Source organism: Culex quinquefasciatus, chromosome 3 (assembly GCF_015732765.1).
Source record: "Culex quinquefasciatus strain JHB chromosome 3, VPISU_Cqui_1.0_pri_paternal, whole genome shotgun sequence".
NCBI lineage: Eukaryota > Metazoa > Arthropoda > Insecta > Diptera > Culicidae > Culex > Culex quinquefasciatus.
In genome coordinates, this window is record NC_051863.1 from 162,686,208 (window position 1) to 162,702,541 (window position 16,334).

Here is a 16,334-nt window from a genome sequence, read left to right on the forward strand (position 1 = left end):
CATTACAGAGTTTACAGTTTACATTTTGGTTTTTTGAACTTTTCCCTTTCCGCGTGACTTTTCCCCTTTAAAAATTGTGCTTTCTGAAATCCTTCATCTTTCACTTGCTTATTTTTTCTCCACGAGTTTTGAACAACGTGGATTGTTGCGTACTTTTATCTAACTTTGCTTTCTGCTTAACTTAGTTTGAATACAAGTTTACAAAAATAGCCAAACATAAACCTACTAAAGCTCAAGCACACCCCCCTCAGCAAAGCGGGTTCGCTGGGAGGTTTTACATATTATTTCGTTTAAATCTTCTTGAAAAAAGAAAGAAAAACACTTGTTGTACGTAAAGTTAGTCGATTACACAGTTTACAGATTCGGCGGTTACAGTTCGATTGCACGCAAAACGGAGTTACAGAGATAGATGATTGTTGTTGTTTTTGTTTTGTTGTTTCGTTAGATACTTACAAAATACAATCCACAACACTGCTGAAAGTAATTCTTACTTAGAGGAGGGTAGTGGCGTGTGGAGGTGGAGGAGGTGAATTATTGTCACTTTTCGTAAACTAGGAAACTAAACTGCACTTATGGAGGACGACCTCTTTCTTTCTCTCTCCATCCTTCTCTGACAAACAACTGAAGACTAGAATGTGTGGTTCTATGATCTTTCTGCCAAGTTCTATTATCACGGCGCTGCTGAATACTTTTCTCGTGTTTTATTTCTGATTGAATTGTGTAAAATATTGCTGCTATTTTGATTGGTTTCTGCTGTCGTGTGAGTTTTGGCTAAAATGCTACCAGGAATGGTTTCTTTGAATGTAAAAGTTATCAACTGTTTCACCTTACTCTTTTCTCCCATTTTTGTTCGATTTTTCGAGTTTTATTCATATCGTGTATAAAACAGCTAACCAGCTGATGCATTGTTTGATCCATTGTGTTCGGTATTCGGCTATTGCTTGCAGGTTGAACATTTTGCTTCGTTTTTTATTCGCAATCGTTTTATTATTTCTTCGTTCTTACTTTGCTTCAAGTGTGAGACTATTGGTTTGGTTGTGCATTTTTTGTTTTTTTTTAGAAAGGTTAGCAGACGTTTCATTTTCAGGGTTACACTACGGGAAACACAGGAGCAAGCTAACTACTACATTTTTAAATATTTTAGGTTTACTATTTTTAGCGATGACGTGTCATAGAATAGCGATAGATGTTGCTTAGCTTTGAATAATTATGCTAGGAAGTATTGTTTCATGGTCAACTACCGTCATAATGGTGGATGAAGGACTGTGACTAATATAGAATCTAAGAAATAAGATATTAGAAGCATTGACGCCTAGGGAAACAGTGGAGAATTTCCCTTGTCCACTTTGAAATGTGAAGAATTAACGCTTGAGATGTGATCGGCTTCAATGTCGTGATGTAATTCTTAAGCACTTTACTTCAAAATAAGTCCTGTCGCAGTTTGCAAAATGTAGTTTTTCACATTTTTTATTTTGCAAAAAAGACTTCAGCAAGCTTGTTCATCGACTCGATTGTTAAATCGACGTTGTTTGCTTGAATATGGTCGCCAAAGTCCCGAGTTATAATTAAACATGTTTACACTAGTCGGGCATGTACGTGTGTCAAACGCGTTCTGACCTGAAATCCCTTTGGCGAGTTGTCACACTTACAGCAATTCTCGGGGTGTGGCAAAATAGCACGGCAAGATTGAAACTTCTTGCATATGATAAGTGTCAAAAATGCACGGAGTTTTTTTGGTTTTTATTGAATCTCTCAGGATTGAAATCAAATTGTGGGGATCTGTGAAGGTCAAGCATTGTGAGCTACACAAAATGACGTTCTTAACTGGATTTGGCCTAAAAGCGACATACACGACTGCGACGATATGAAAAGTGATAACAATGCACGGAGTTTTTTTTCCGTTTTGCCTTCCTCACCTCACTGAGGCAAGGCTATAAAATCACTCAAAAATTGAACTTTTTAAATAAGCCTTCCAGATATACCTTTACGTATACATATCGACTCAGAATCAAATTCTGAGCAAATGTCTGTGCGTGTGGATGGACGTAGAATTTTTTTTCTCACTCACTTTTCTCGGAACTGGCTCGACCGATTTTGTCCGGATCTATGTTTTTGGATTTGCCTTCAGGTTCTTTAAGTCTTTTTAAATTTCATCCGGCTTGGTGCAGTACTTTAAAAGATATGTTCGAAAAACTGTTTTGGTTGATACTAAAAAGGGTCATTATTTACATAATTTGAAAGCTCCGGCGGATAGCTGTCGGAACTATACGCTCAGTGCACGCACACAAACACTGCAGTGCTTTCAAATGGTTCATTAAATTTATCATACCTAGATGGCAGCACTCAGATGTATAGTGTCTTTACTAAGTAAGCGTTAGCCAAAGCTTTCGTAGTGTGTGGTTGCAAGGCTTTTAGGAGGAAGGCAGCAACCACCTTCCGGTGGATTAAGTAACGTTTTTTATCACTGAAACGCCCAACGCATGTCCAACTTACACGGACGCCCAAGCCTCCCAAAAAAGGTGGAACGGTAACTTCAACTCGCTGGTTCTCGGGCCTAACTCAACCAATCAAGATGATTCTTCTTTCCAGTGATTTGTGAAAATGTCTAGATGATTCTAGAACTTTGCAGAACTTAATTTGAACAAATCTGTAATTTCTGCGACCGAAAACATCGTTCCATCTTTTTTAAAAAGACTGCCTCGACGGAATTTTCGGCGAATTTTTTTTACACGCGAAAAAAAAGTTGGAACGATGTTTTTGATCGCAAAAACTACAGATTTGATCAAATTAAATTCTGCAAAGTTCTAGAATCATCTAGACATCCTCACAAATCACTGGAAAGAAGAATCATCTTGATTGGTTGAGTTAGGCCCGAGAACCAGCGAGTTGAAGTTACCGTTCCAACTTTTTTGGAACCTTGGGCGTTGGAATGTTATTGAATACCTCAGGGTTGAAATCGAATTTTGGGTTTCTGATCCCAGGGTAACCACTTAAATCCCATTTTCAAATTCTCGACTTTTCGAAAAGCTGAAATAATAGAGATTTCTTGCAAAAAAAATAACGCCAAAAAAGTCATTATCAACTATTGAAGAAAATTTCAAAACAGGTTCAAAAATCACAAACAAATATTACTTAAAAAATGGAAGAACTTATTGTAACTCGGTTATAACTGGAAATGGGTGCTAAAGATTATATAATATCTGAATTTCCATTTTTATTTCAAATTTTGTTTATATCAAAAAATGCTTTTAAAATAATTAGTTTCCATTAGCTTAAACAAATATACATGTTCAGTTCAAAAAAATACCAAATTTCCTTTTAAGTTAAGTAAATTTTGATATTTAATTTTATTGAATCAATGGTTATTTATCGAGTATTTAAATGTCCGTCATCAAGAATGTCATTAGGTTCTGCAAGTGAGATTGGGTCGTACAAAATTTGCAATCAAATATTTAGAAAAAAAAATAAATTACAAAGCAACAACAAAAAAATCTATTGCTAAACAAAAGTGTTCTTTCATATCTTCATGCAATTTGAAAAAGAAGAGGCGGAATCAAAATTTTACGGTGGTCATAATTGTTGAAATTAAACTATATTATCTTTTTGGTTTATCGTTAGCATTGTTGTTTTTTGATAAAGTTGGTAAAAATAAAATAAAATAATTTGATTCATAAAATATATTATGATAATCTGTTTTAAATGCATGCCATCATAACCATCCAATATTTATTACAATTTGTAATGTCTTAAATAGCCTTTTCATTCTAAAGAAGATAAAAATAGTGAAAAGAAACATAAATTTTAAGTTAGTGCTAATCTGGGTGCTGAATAGTAGTTCGCAAAACGGCCTAGATTTTGAACTTTCAAAGTGGAACCAATTTACTGTTCACCAAAAGTGGAGAGTATTGTTATCGATCATTAATTTTTTTTTTGCAAAAATGAAAAATGTGTGAACCTGGAGTTGAAGTCAAGATATCTTAGGAATGTTGAAAGCGAGATCGTCATTTTTTTATAATTGTGAATGGATGTTGTTTATGGAGTCGAGAAAAAAAAACAAAAACTATTGATTATAAAACAGCTCATTTACCAGTAAGAAAAAAGTCATGCTTGTGCTTGAACAGCCTCCTACTTTTGCAGATGTAAACAAAGTGGGATCATTCAAAAATCACGTTACGCATTCTCTTTATTCATCACCCAGATGCTAATGACAAATTGAGTCAAGTTAATTTGATAATTGAACAAAATATTACAAAATTATTCAAAAGTTAAAAAATAATTTTCAAACAAGTATGTTTGAGATTCCCGACTTTTTTCAATTTTTTGAGGATTATGGCAAATTCCCGACTTTCTCAACATGAGTGGCCACCCTGGAATCGGATCTGTGAAGGTCAAAAGGTGAGACATTGGCTTTCTTAAGGTCGTAGATGGTGTTATTCACTCTTGGAGCAATGATCCTTTTTTGATTGATGCTTTTTGAATCAAGATACAAACAATTTTCTAAATCACACATTGCCGCCAAATGGCCGACCGAGAATGGTATCCTTCAGAGCCTTTACTCAGTTAGACCCAAAATGCACATGTGACAAGATAGCACGACAACCGACTGACACACAAAGGGACCGACCGTCAGTGAACGCACGCGAAGTTGAAACGAACGAATTCGACACTCAAGCAGCCACGCAACTCAAAGACGCATGCTCTTTTTCTTTTTTTTCCTCCCTTTTCTCTCTTTCTTGCTTGCGCGGTGAAGCGTGGTGACAGCAATCATTCGAATGCAGTCATGGGAGAGAGGTGATGATAGTCAAATGACTGTATGAGTGGCTTTGCGCTGCACTCATTTGAACAAAAACAGAACTTGTTACATAAACTTTTTGTGTGAGGCTTAACATAAAAAAACTTTTCCAGCATCCACCATTATGACGATTTTAGTCAAAGTAGGAAATCTTCTAAATGATGGTTCTGAAGCTCGCAGTAGTGTAAGCGATAGATTTTACAGCCAAGGTGCAAATTTTCTACATTTTATATCTGTGACTTTCGTTTTCGATCTGAGCAGATTTGAGTTTGGGGTATTTTGGTTTCGTTCGATTTTGACCGTATCGTGTGTGACTTTTGAACCCTGTTTTAATACTTTTGCTTGACAGTGTGGTTTCAGTTTGTCTTCTATTTTACTATTTTTTTTATTGAAATTTAAATACTGCTAGTGTCACTACGGGACTTTGTCATTTTAGGTTTTATTTATCTGTTGCATTGGAACACTATTTACGTACGCTAGTTTTGTGTTGATTTTTTTTTGTGGAAGAAATAAATTTAAAGCTAGAGTAGAAGTTAACCTAAGCAGAAAAAAATACAGGTTTTAGTAACGGGTGCGGGTGAAATCACAGATAGTCCATTTTATAAATGCTTATTGTTTCTGAGAACATGAACAACTATTTTTTGTATGCGTTTTTAAAATGCATGCGAATACTGGTTCCTTTAAATAAACAACTTAACAATCGACACAATATAAATACCATTCTTCTAGTTGTTACTTTTTATGTTTTGGTTTCCATCACTTTTTCTCATTCAACAGTTAACAAGCTTCTTTGTGCGAACCTCTCTGCCGTGAAACCCAACTTTTTTTTTTCGTTTTAATCGAGCACTCAAAAAAGGTCCTCAAATATGGTGGGGGCGCTTATGTGGCTAAACTTTTCTTGGTACACGCACGGCTCCATAACAGCGGGAGAACTACATCAATTTGCATTAAACGCTAAATGCTGGTCATTTGGTTGATTTTGGTTTAGCTTAAGCCTATGAATTTCACGGTACACAATTAAGCAATTCTTAACGTCTGAACAGAGGAACAAATCGGGATATCTCGATGTTTTGACTTGATTTTGCATGTTTCTTTCTTGCGCAATTAATTAATACAACTTTTTGCGTAACTTAGTCTTAGCCAACTATTTAACAATCCACTGACTGGGTTGAGTAGTACGGTCGATTCTCCTCCTATTGGAAAGCTCAATTCGATCTCGCAACCAAAATAAGTTCAATTCCTGTGGTTGTCGTTTCGTAATTCTTGCACTCTCCCCCTGTTTCTGTTAAGCCAAAGAGTGCCGGATGAAATCTTGATTTTCTCGTTATTTTTTTGGTTTATTCTTTCTCACTGCACTAGGTTGATTTTTGTTTTCTTTTTTTACTTATTTTTAAAGATAATTTTGATGAACATCCTAGTGCCCGCCTTAGATACTGTTATTGCCGTTTAGGTTTCGGCGCCGCCGGAACACCAGGGCAAAGATTGACCGGAGTCGCCACCAGCGACTGCGGCGTCGCGAGTGGATCTTCTCGGAGCTGGAACCGTTGTTGAGGGTCTAAAATAGAAATATTGTTTTAAGTATTCAAATTCACCACAAAGATAAAAACAACTTAAGTAATTTATCCGTTTTACATAAATTAGTTTCAAGTGCGTTTTCTTTTTGATAACTAATTTTGGATTATTTTACTGGATACAAACTATTCAAAATTGAACATAAATAAAAGTTATTTCTGAGCAAAAATCCTAAAACTTCAAAAATAATTTGTAGGTGCCTTTTGCAACCTGAAATAAAATTTGGCAATGGCCTCAAGTAAAAAACTAAAATTGAATAAAAAAAACTGTTTCAAAATTTCAAAATCAAGCTTAACATTTCAATGCATCCAAAATAAAACCTTTAGTCCATTCAAAAAATTACTCTTGATTCCAAAATTTCATGAATAATTAAATAAAAGTAGCTTAAAGTTTCACAATTTTTTTTTAAATTGAAAATCGAACCAACAGTTTCCGAAATATCACGAGAGACACAACCAGCAGATCAATCAGCAAAATTAAAAAAAAAACTTTTGGTGTAGAACAGGCCTGCCCAACAGCGATCTGACACGCATGCAGTTTCCTGAAGTCCCCGCCAGAGGCGCTGTCAATATTGTTTACGTGTGATTTTTGAAAAGGTCGTATGACAAAATAACATACATTTTGTTCCCAAATTATTTTTTTGTTAGTTTTCACTATCTTTGCATATATATGCGAGATAGTTACAAGTATTACGTAATTTTTTCCACATTTAACATTTATCAGATGAATAAATCAAAGTTCTGCTTGACCATTCAAGCAATAACAACACAACACACTGAACCAAACCAATCATCTGAATAGCTTAAGTTTCCTTGAAACAAAATAAAATTAGTTTGATCCTTTCTGACCGTTGGTTTGAAATTAATTACGCTTTTAGAATACTTACTAAATTTCAGTCGAAAATGATATAAACTAGCTGTAATTTAACACAAAAGTGCTTATTTGCCAACATTAAGTTCTCGAGGGAATTAAATGGTTCCCAAGTTCAAATTTGAGATTAAATCTAGGATGAAAGAATAATCACTTTAAAGAAAAAAGGACAAAAAAAAATTTTTATTTTTTATATTTTGTGTCCATTGCGCATACGACCTTTTCAAACGCCCCGCGCTAAAAACATGGTTCGATCTTGGTTCGATTTTGACTTCACTCGCTTTATATGTGAATGACAGTCGTGACGTAGCCGTGCTGCCCAACGTCCGGCCCGCGACGGCTTTTCAACATTGTTCTATGACCGGCCCTTAAGGCTGTTCATGCACCATTCAATAAATATATTGAGTGTCTATTTGAAAATAATAAGTTATGGTCAAATTTATACATATTATAACAAAAATTTAATTAGGAATACTAAGTTGTTTTTTTTTTTTTTTGCTTTTGCAATAAAATGTTGCTAATTAATCGATTATTTGGATTTTGCTTTTGATTTTTTATGAAATGTTCTTCTTTCAGATTCAAATATTCTTTCAACATATTAAAAATGTGTAATAAGTGAGTCAAAAAATCACAGAGCAAAAAAATGTGTCGACTTCAATAGTTTAAAGAAATTTGAAGAATAACAAATTGAAAACTATCCATATTTACTTTACTACACTTTTTAAATTTTGTGTATGTTTAGAGCGTCCCATTTTACGTCCTGGGAAAAAAATTCCCGGGAATTCCCGAAATTCAAGCGGAAGTATACATTTCTTAAATCTTTTGAACATTTTTGAAAATGCTCTGAGTAAAATAATAAATGAACAAACTTAACATGATTTTGCTAAATTAAATGTATTGTTTGGTTTATATATAATTAATCAGATTATCAGAAATTATGACATCAGAATTATTTCTGATAGTACTAATTTTTAAGGCAACTGGGAATAGATCTTGTTTAATGAGTATTAAATTATTACAAATTAAATTATTATTAATTTTCAACAGATTGATGTAATTTAATCAAAACAATATTAACTCTTTACCTCCAAATTAAAATTGAGATTTTTTACGTTTTTGTTTACCATGCTCAAATGAGATGAAAATCGAATTTGTGCAAAAAATAATAATTCATTTGGTTGAATACCTAATACTAAAGAAATTACAATTTGAAGTAAAAGAATTATGGAGCACTGGTGCAACTACAGGTGTTATAACCCTCTAACCCTCTGTGAAAAATAGAAGGCTTTTTGTGGATTGATGTTAGTTTATCGTGTAATTTAAATTATGCAACATGATAATACATAAAAAAAATCATAGATAAATTACTTTCTATTGTTTGTTCTCAAAAAATGCAAAAATATATTCAAAGATTGCTCAAACATTTGAAAACATTGGGTTGTTTGGAGTAAAACCAACACTAAAAAGCTTAACCATTTGTTCAAGAGCTGAAACCAGTATTTGTCATGAAAAACATAATTACTGCATGTTTTTTTCTCATTTCAATAAACTGGTCACAGAGGCATGTTTAAAATTTCTCATCAAAAAATACCCATATACATTTTCTTGTAGTTGAATGATTTTTTACATGCAGTCAAGCTGTAAATTGATCTTCACGCTTATTTAAACCATTAATGTTGATGTTGTATACAATTTTGTTGCTTAATATTAATTAATACCAAGACCATAACAATTTTCAATAAATTTAAAATTTCCCGGGATTTCCCGGGAAATTGACTGAAAATTTCCCGTTTCCCGGGAAATTTGTAACCCCGGGAAATTGGACGCTCTATGTATGTTTAAATCATTTTTCAATATTTTGTAAAATACTTGATTAAATATACAAAACAACGCCGGATTTGATTACAAAATTTCATCATGCCTAATTGTGTTTTTATATATTGTTTTGTTGAATAAATTAAACATAATAAATAGCTTTTTCATTTTTCATGCTGCACTGGTTTGTATAATTATTTTATTTAAAAGAATTTAAAAGATTTAAATTTTATGAAAAGAATTGTTGACTTTTTCAACTTTTATCAAACACTAGTTCCGGCCCACCACTGCCTCATAAAAATGAGATCTGGGCCGCAGGGCCAAAAGGTTGGGCAATGGGCACCTTTGGTATAGAACAAAAAAAAACATTATTTTTGAAATTTCGCTTGAAAATATATTAGATTATTTTTTTCCAAAAATCTTATTATTTTATTCTTTTTGACATTATAGGATTTTGATCTATCCTGAAATCTAGCACAAAAGATGCCTTTTAGTCACCTAAAACCTATCAATAAACTACGAAAATTAAAAAAAGTACGCATTTTGGGGATTCAACTTAAAAAAACATTACTCAAACCAACTCAGTGATGGGTGCCTTCCTCCCAAATCAATTGAAAAATCTTTCTGTTTGCTATAAAAGCTTTACTTTTATTGCTGCCATAAAAGCTTAATCTGAAGAGCTTAGTGCTGACGCCTATAGGGAAATGCGGTTACTATGAAATCGTTGTTTTATGAATCGAATCGAATGAGAACAAAATTGTCAAAATCCAAATCCAATAGCCAAAAATTTGTTCGATTGTTTTTACAATCCGCGAAGAGTGTTAATAATCCGGACAGTACGAAAAAAAATACCAGCGCGTAAAATTATATCAAGCATTGCATAAAAAGGTAATTATTTAAAATTACTTCTTTTGACTTAGGTAATGCAGAGTGCTTTATGACGTTTCGCGTACGCACGCTAGCACGCCATGAGATGTTGCTGGAAGGACAAAATTTAACCTTATTTTTTTCGTTTGCGCGCGTTGATAACACTATGGACAGATTTCATCTTAATCAAAACAATACAAAATTAAAAATCACGAAAAAAATGCAACAATATTAGAGAATAACTCAATTACATACCCTCTGTTCCTCCTTCCGGCGGATTTCGCGCACCAGCGAGAAGAACGCCTCGTCGATGTAGTGCCGCAGGGCTGCCGACGTTTCGTAAAACGGACACCCGAACTGCTTCGCCAGGGTTTTGCCTTCCTCGGTTGAAACCTAAAAAAACAAGACGCAACTTGCTATAATGATTGCCCCCGAACTGTCACTTTTTGCCATAATGGCGGCTTTGCCTTTCGTTGCGACTGCAAATCCAGCTTGTTGGCGACCAGCACCAGCGGGATGTCCTCGGTCAACCGGACGCGGGCAATCAGCTTCCGGTACTCGGACGCCTCCTGGAACGAGTGCCGATCCGTGACGGAGTAGCAAATGATGAAGCCCTCTCCGCAGCGCATGTACTGGTCGCGCATAGCTGTGAACTCGACCTGACCGGCCGTGTCCAGGATGTCCAGCAGGGCGGCCTCACCATCGATTACGGCCTGTTGCTGGTACGAGTCCTCAATCGTCGGATCGTGATAGTCCAGAAAGCTGTGGCTCACGAACTGGAGCGTGACGGCTGGAAATAGAAAGAACACGTGGGAGGTTATTTCTCGAAAGTGCTTTTTTCTGTATTGACGCAAATGCGTCCCACCTGGCCGGTCATCAAAGGTACTTTCTGCGGAAATGTGTACACAAAAGCAACAACAGCAACCCATAAACGAACCGTTCATCATTTCGAATCAATATTGATTTTGCCCATCCCCTTTTGCCTTTCTCCAACATTCGATGGGACTGTCCATCATCCGGATGTTTTTATCTCGAACGGATCGCTGAATAATCGCCCACTATTCAAATAATACTTTATTGTTGCACGAACTGGCAGTGTTGCCAGTTTTGCATGTCAATCATATGGTCAATTCCAAAATAATCTCTAAAATGTTCAAAGTATTGACTACCAAGCTTCTCCATAATAGACTATTTCTTCAAAAAACTTAAAATAAAATCATTTGGCATCACTGCCACTTCAAGTTCAACGAATCGGCAACCATCTGCGAGATGTGTACAAACACCCCGGTAACGCCATCTACGTATACGCTTATACGTTTTTTGAACCCACCCTCATCCCTCTTCCGTGTGACACACTCCCGACCAACTTCCTCCTCATCCTAGTTCTTATTGTCGCCATGCTCTTTCTCCCACAAACGTCAGTCAGTCAGTCAGTGTCCCTAACCTAACCATAAGTTTGTGTCTGCAGGTGCGTGGGAGTAAAGTCAACTCTCTCTCTACTCATCCTCTGTATGTATGTGTGCGTGTGTTTGTATTTGTTGTTGGCTCTACTGGTTGTTGTTAGTTCCCTTCTCTATCCCTCACCAAACACCATGCTTCTCCACCGGCCGTGACTAGACGGAGTGTGTTATCATCGTCATGCCGACACACACTCTCTCTCTCTCTCTCTCTCTCTCTCTCTTTGTAAACAGTGTCGCACGCACACACGCTGACGTCGGAACATGTATCTGCTCTCAACCTTGAATCGATCTTCTGCCACAAATGCTCTGGAGTGTTTTTGGGGAGGTGGGGTGACTGTGATGATTTTGGGAAGAATTTTACTCGAATTCTTCGGAATTTTGTAACTCTCAATTTTCATTAACTCTCAAACGGTCGGGTAGTCATTTAAGTACTATTTTTTCCTTAAAAATCATGTAACTTTTGGTAGAATTGACCAAATTGTATGCTCTCGGTACCAAAGATGCAGATTTGTTTTTTTACTGTGTTAAGGTGGAAAAATTCGGTTTAATTTTACTGGAGATAGTCGGAATTACGATGGGATAACCCTCTGTTAGTTTTTGGTCAATATAACAAAAACATTCCCACAGAATAATTCTGCAAATCGATGCCAACATTTCAAAAAGCATCCTGTACAAACTATGCGTTTTGAGAAAAACGCATTTGAATGTTGAGCATCCATTTTCAATTCCCATTTTAATATAAAAGCAAAATAAGATGTTCTAATGATAACAAACGATGAAAAACGTTGCTTTTATTGATACTTGATCATCCGAATTCAATAAAACATTATTTCCGTAATTTTATTTGAGAAAAACAAACATGACTTCTTTTGAAATCATCAACGTCTATATCACCCTGCTGTCAGTGAGGGGGGCGCTTTGTTATGACTCGTTTTTCTTCGCCGAATGTAGGGGAAATTCTCGTATGTTTGGCAGGTTAAGCACTCGCTCTTAACTCCATCCAATTTGCTGATTTTTACTAGTTAAACAGCTAATTTTGCAAAACTTTTGATAGAAACTTGCTTGCTCACTTCTTATTGAGCTATTTATCACTCGATTTCAGTTGAAAACGCTTTTAATTAGCTTTAATTGAATGTCAATGTTCTGACCTGCCAACATTAGAGGCACGCTGGAATTGGATGCTGTTCCCCTACATGGCGCTTTTTTCATGATGCTTTTTTTGTCGTCACGAGGTTCATGTAGTCTTTTGTTTGACAGGTTGACATGGCTATATAAACAGGGACTGCTGATGGCAGTGATTTTGTTTATGTTACTTTATTTAAAATCATGATTAAACAGACTTTACTGAAGTAACTTTTGCTCATTTTTGGTGGAGAGGTAGCTTATTAGGAGTACTTTCAGAATATGCAATAACCCAGAAAGTGTCAAAATGTACATGATGCCTTTTGAAATGTTACCGTCGAAATGACACAAAGCTTAATGCAGGGATGCCACATGCTTTTTTTTAAATGTCTGTGAAATAGTCTGTGTATGTCTGTGCAATTGTCTAAAATTCAAATATTTCAATTTACAGTCATAGAAATCCATCAAAAATTGTGTTTCGATTGATATTTTAAAAAAAAATATTTTAATTTAATTAAATTTGTTTATTAGTAAACAATCAATTCACAATTTCGTAATTCTTATAACCTAATAGAGTTTCGGAGTACCTTTCAACTATGATTTGTACTATAATTCATTTTGATGTAATTGGATATTCTAACAATGGATTTGCCAAGAGAAGGAAAAATTATTTTAAAAAAAAAACCTTCGAAAGTACAAAATTATAATTTAATGAAATTTTTAAAGCTCAAATGTCTGTGAAACACAGACAAATCTGTATATCTGGCATCCCTGGCTTATTGGCATCATCCTATTACATTATCCTGAAAAAATGGTTAAGTCCTACATTGAATTTCCGAAAAAAAAGAAAATTAAATCAGCAATAATTGACTATGTGAAGATCAGAGTGGTCACTTAAGGGAAAAACCGGCAATAAGTCGAGGATTGCACCAGGAGAGACCCGGAAAAAAGTAAGGAGTTCACCTGACAAACTGGAAAACTATTATAAGTTTAGTTTAAATTCGACTAACTTCTATCAAATACATACAACATGTTGTTTTCATTTTTATTATTTCAAAAAAATAATTCGTCCAAAAAATTTCACTGTAAAACATTTTCGATAATATTTTGTATAAATTGGTTTCGAAATTGTCTTATTTTTTTATAAATATTTTTTGATTGACGATAAATCCATGAAAAAAATAATTTCAAACAATTTGATTTCAAAATCAATCAGATTTGATTTGAGTAGATTTTAGTTCATTAACACCAAAACTCCTAAGCACTGCCAAAGGTTTTTCGAACACCTTATATAACCCAAATAAGACATTTTCAGTAATGAAAAATACCAAAAACATCATTTCGCGCAATCCGGTTTGAAAAATTACACCCAGAACTGGGCATCGGCATACGAGAGGATAAAGAGCATGGTTCGGTAGTAAAATGGTACTGTAAACGGACGAAAATGAATTCAAATTGTCCTAACAGCTATCACCTGCTTGTCAAATGAGTTTATTGTTTTGGAACTTTAACAAAATGAAGAGCATGCTAGTGCCATGACATTTTGAAAGCAAAATATATGTAACAAATGTATGCATTTGTAAGGTATTATTATACTCAGGTCATGTGAAAAAAAAATGAAGTAAAAACTTGTCTTCAAAATTCTTTTAAGTCTCGGGAGAAAAATAGAAAAAAACGGTAATTTGAAAATCGACAACCTTAAAACATATATTTTTAATATCAACACCTACACCTTTAAGAGAGAGTCCGCGTCAAAAATTCTAAAAAAAACTGTAGCTTGGGCAAATTTTGATTAAATTTCAAAATTCAAAATGCATCTGAAACGCCTTAAAAAATCCAACAAAATGCGGGGTGAAGCATCCCCATTGATTAAATCTAAAGCGAGTTATTGGTATTTTAGAGAAAAAATAGCACAATTTTCAAACTCAAATAAAAAAGTGCTCCATCCAGACATTAACTCGATTTGACCTGGAGCTTGTAGGGGACATCTGGGACTAACATCTTAGGCTGATAACGCTTTGGGTAAGGCAGTTTAACATATTAAATAGACACTTTTACTTTTAGTGAATTTTTTGGTTGTAAATTTTTGCTCGGGGGACCCCTTAGAGTTCATTTTCTGGGTATAATTTTATCATATTGTTGTTTCTGAGACCATTTCACAATAGAAACATGCATAAAAATGTTTATTTTCATCCATTTTAACTCTTTAAAAAAATAAAATAAAGGAAAATCTTCGAATCACATTTATTGAAAATCAAGTTGAGTCCGTTTCCAAGGATAGTAGATAAATCAGCTCCTTAATTTTTTTAACTTCAAAGCGTTATCAGTCTCAGATGATAATCCCATATGTCCCCTACAAGCACCAGGTCGAATCGAGTTGGTATCTGGATGGAACTCTTTTTTGATTTGAGTTTGAAAATTGTGATATTTTTTCACTTAAATGCCAATTACTCGCTTTAGATTTAACCAATTGGTATGCTTCACCCCGCATTTTGTTGGATTTTTTAAGGGCTTTCAGACGCATTTTGAAATTTAATCAAAATTTGCCCAGGTTACAGATTTTTTTAAAAATTTGACGTTTTTGAACCATAAAACATTATGTCCCGATTTGCCCCACTTCCCGTTGACCTAGAGTGCTCATATTTTGCCCAGATGTTTGTTTTATATGTACAAACAACCAGGCAGATTGGTGAGGTCCAAACGACATCCCATACAAAGAGGTATGCCCTGTTCGTGGACTCACTCTTAAGTTTCAAAAGTGGCACTCAACCCCATTACTTTTTTATCCACTTTTAATTTATTACTTCACGATACTATGCCATTGTCACCACTTTTAATACGTCACTGCGTTTCAGCTCTCTCCGTCTCTTCTCGTTAAATGCCTCACTATTTTTCCGCAGAAAAAAAAAACTTCTTTAAAAATAGCTCAACCACAACCAACCACCAGACGGGACCACCCACCTGATTTGCCGACGCCCCCGTCGCCCAGAATCACAATCTTGTACACCCGGAGGCCACTCCGGGTGGTCAGTGGATTCACAGGTTGCTTGGACGCCTCCCCGTTGGCCGTATCGATCTTGGCCGGGTTGTACTCGACGGATTGGGCCCGGTTCTTCTTGCGGGCGGTGCACCCGGAAAAGTCTCCGGCCATTCCTGGACCTGCTCCTGACACCACCGAAATTTGAACACTCTAAACACTGGCCGCACCCCGGCAAACACCGGACAGGAATCGGCCCCCTTCCTGCAAAATCTGGCCAATCTGTCCCCGAGGGCGGAGACACTCCCGTTGGTCGGAGACGCGCGCGCGGTCACGCCACTTCCAGAGGACACTTTAGCACATTTTCGGAACCGACCCCGCGGACAACACCAGCACCGTCGCGACGTTCAACATATTGGCCGTTCCGCCGAGACCGATTCCTGCTTTCTCCACCTTGTAATACGCAACCCGATATGTAATCTGCTGCTGCTGCTGCTGGTTTTTTCACCTTTGCCCGAGAGCGAAAACACTCCCGACTTGATTTCAGTGAGGAGGTAGCAGCAGCAGCATAATACCACTACTAATACCACATGGTATTATTGTTATTAGAAGAGAGAGTAAGTCAACGAGATGAGGGAGAGGAGCTTGGGAGAGTGTGTTATGCTGCTAAATCTAATCTGGAGGGAAGTTTGGGAATTGTGGAACGGGGATCACAGTTCTCTTCTCAATTTTTCTATTTCGTAATTTTGAATGTCTGGCCCTTCCAAAATGTTAGTCTTGATTAAAAAAATATTGTTTTCGAAAATATCGGAAAATTTCACGAATGTTTCATATTTTAACATTGAAAATCGTACCATTA

General features: G+C 35.7%; 1 protein-coding gene across 1 annotated transcript; it reads right to left on the bottom strand.

Moving 5' to 3' along the window:
* Window positions 1-2,932: 2,932 nt before the first annotated feature.
* Window positions 2,933-16,045, bottom strand: LOC6047338 (GTP-binding protein Rit2). The gene is made up of 4 exons (XM_038264710.1): window positions 15,460-16,045; window positions 10,384-10,706; window positions 10,172-10,309; window positions 2,933-6,347 (listed from the first exon to the last, which is right to left on the bottom strand). The coding sequence occupies exons 1-4, from the start codon at window positions 15,647-15,649 to the stop codon at window positions 6,219-6,221; spliced, it is 780 nt and encodes a 259-aa protein (XP_038120638.1). The 5' UTR covers window positions 15,650-16,045; the 3' UTR covers window positions 2,933-6,218.
* Between the last annotated feature and the right edge of the window lie 289 nt (window positions 16,046-16,334).

What these genes read in the sequence shown, in the direction of transcription:
- LOC6047338 (XM_038264710.1), bottom strand. Translation starts at nt 15,649, where the DNA reads ATGGCCGGAGACTTTTCCGGGTGCACCGCCCGCAAGAAGAACCGGGCC. An exon ending in CGGGGGCGTCGGCAAATCAG is followed by an intron (nt 10,707 to 15,459) that starts GTGGGTGGTCCC and finishes TTCTATTTCCAG; the next exon opens with CCGTCACGCTCCAGTTCGTG. An exon ending in ATTTGCAGTCGCAACGAAAG is followed by an intron (nt 10,310 to 10,383) that starts GCAAAGCCGCCA and finishes TTGTTTTTTTAG; the next exon opens with GTTTCAACCGAGGAAGGCAA.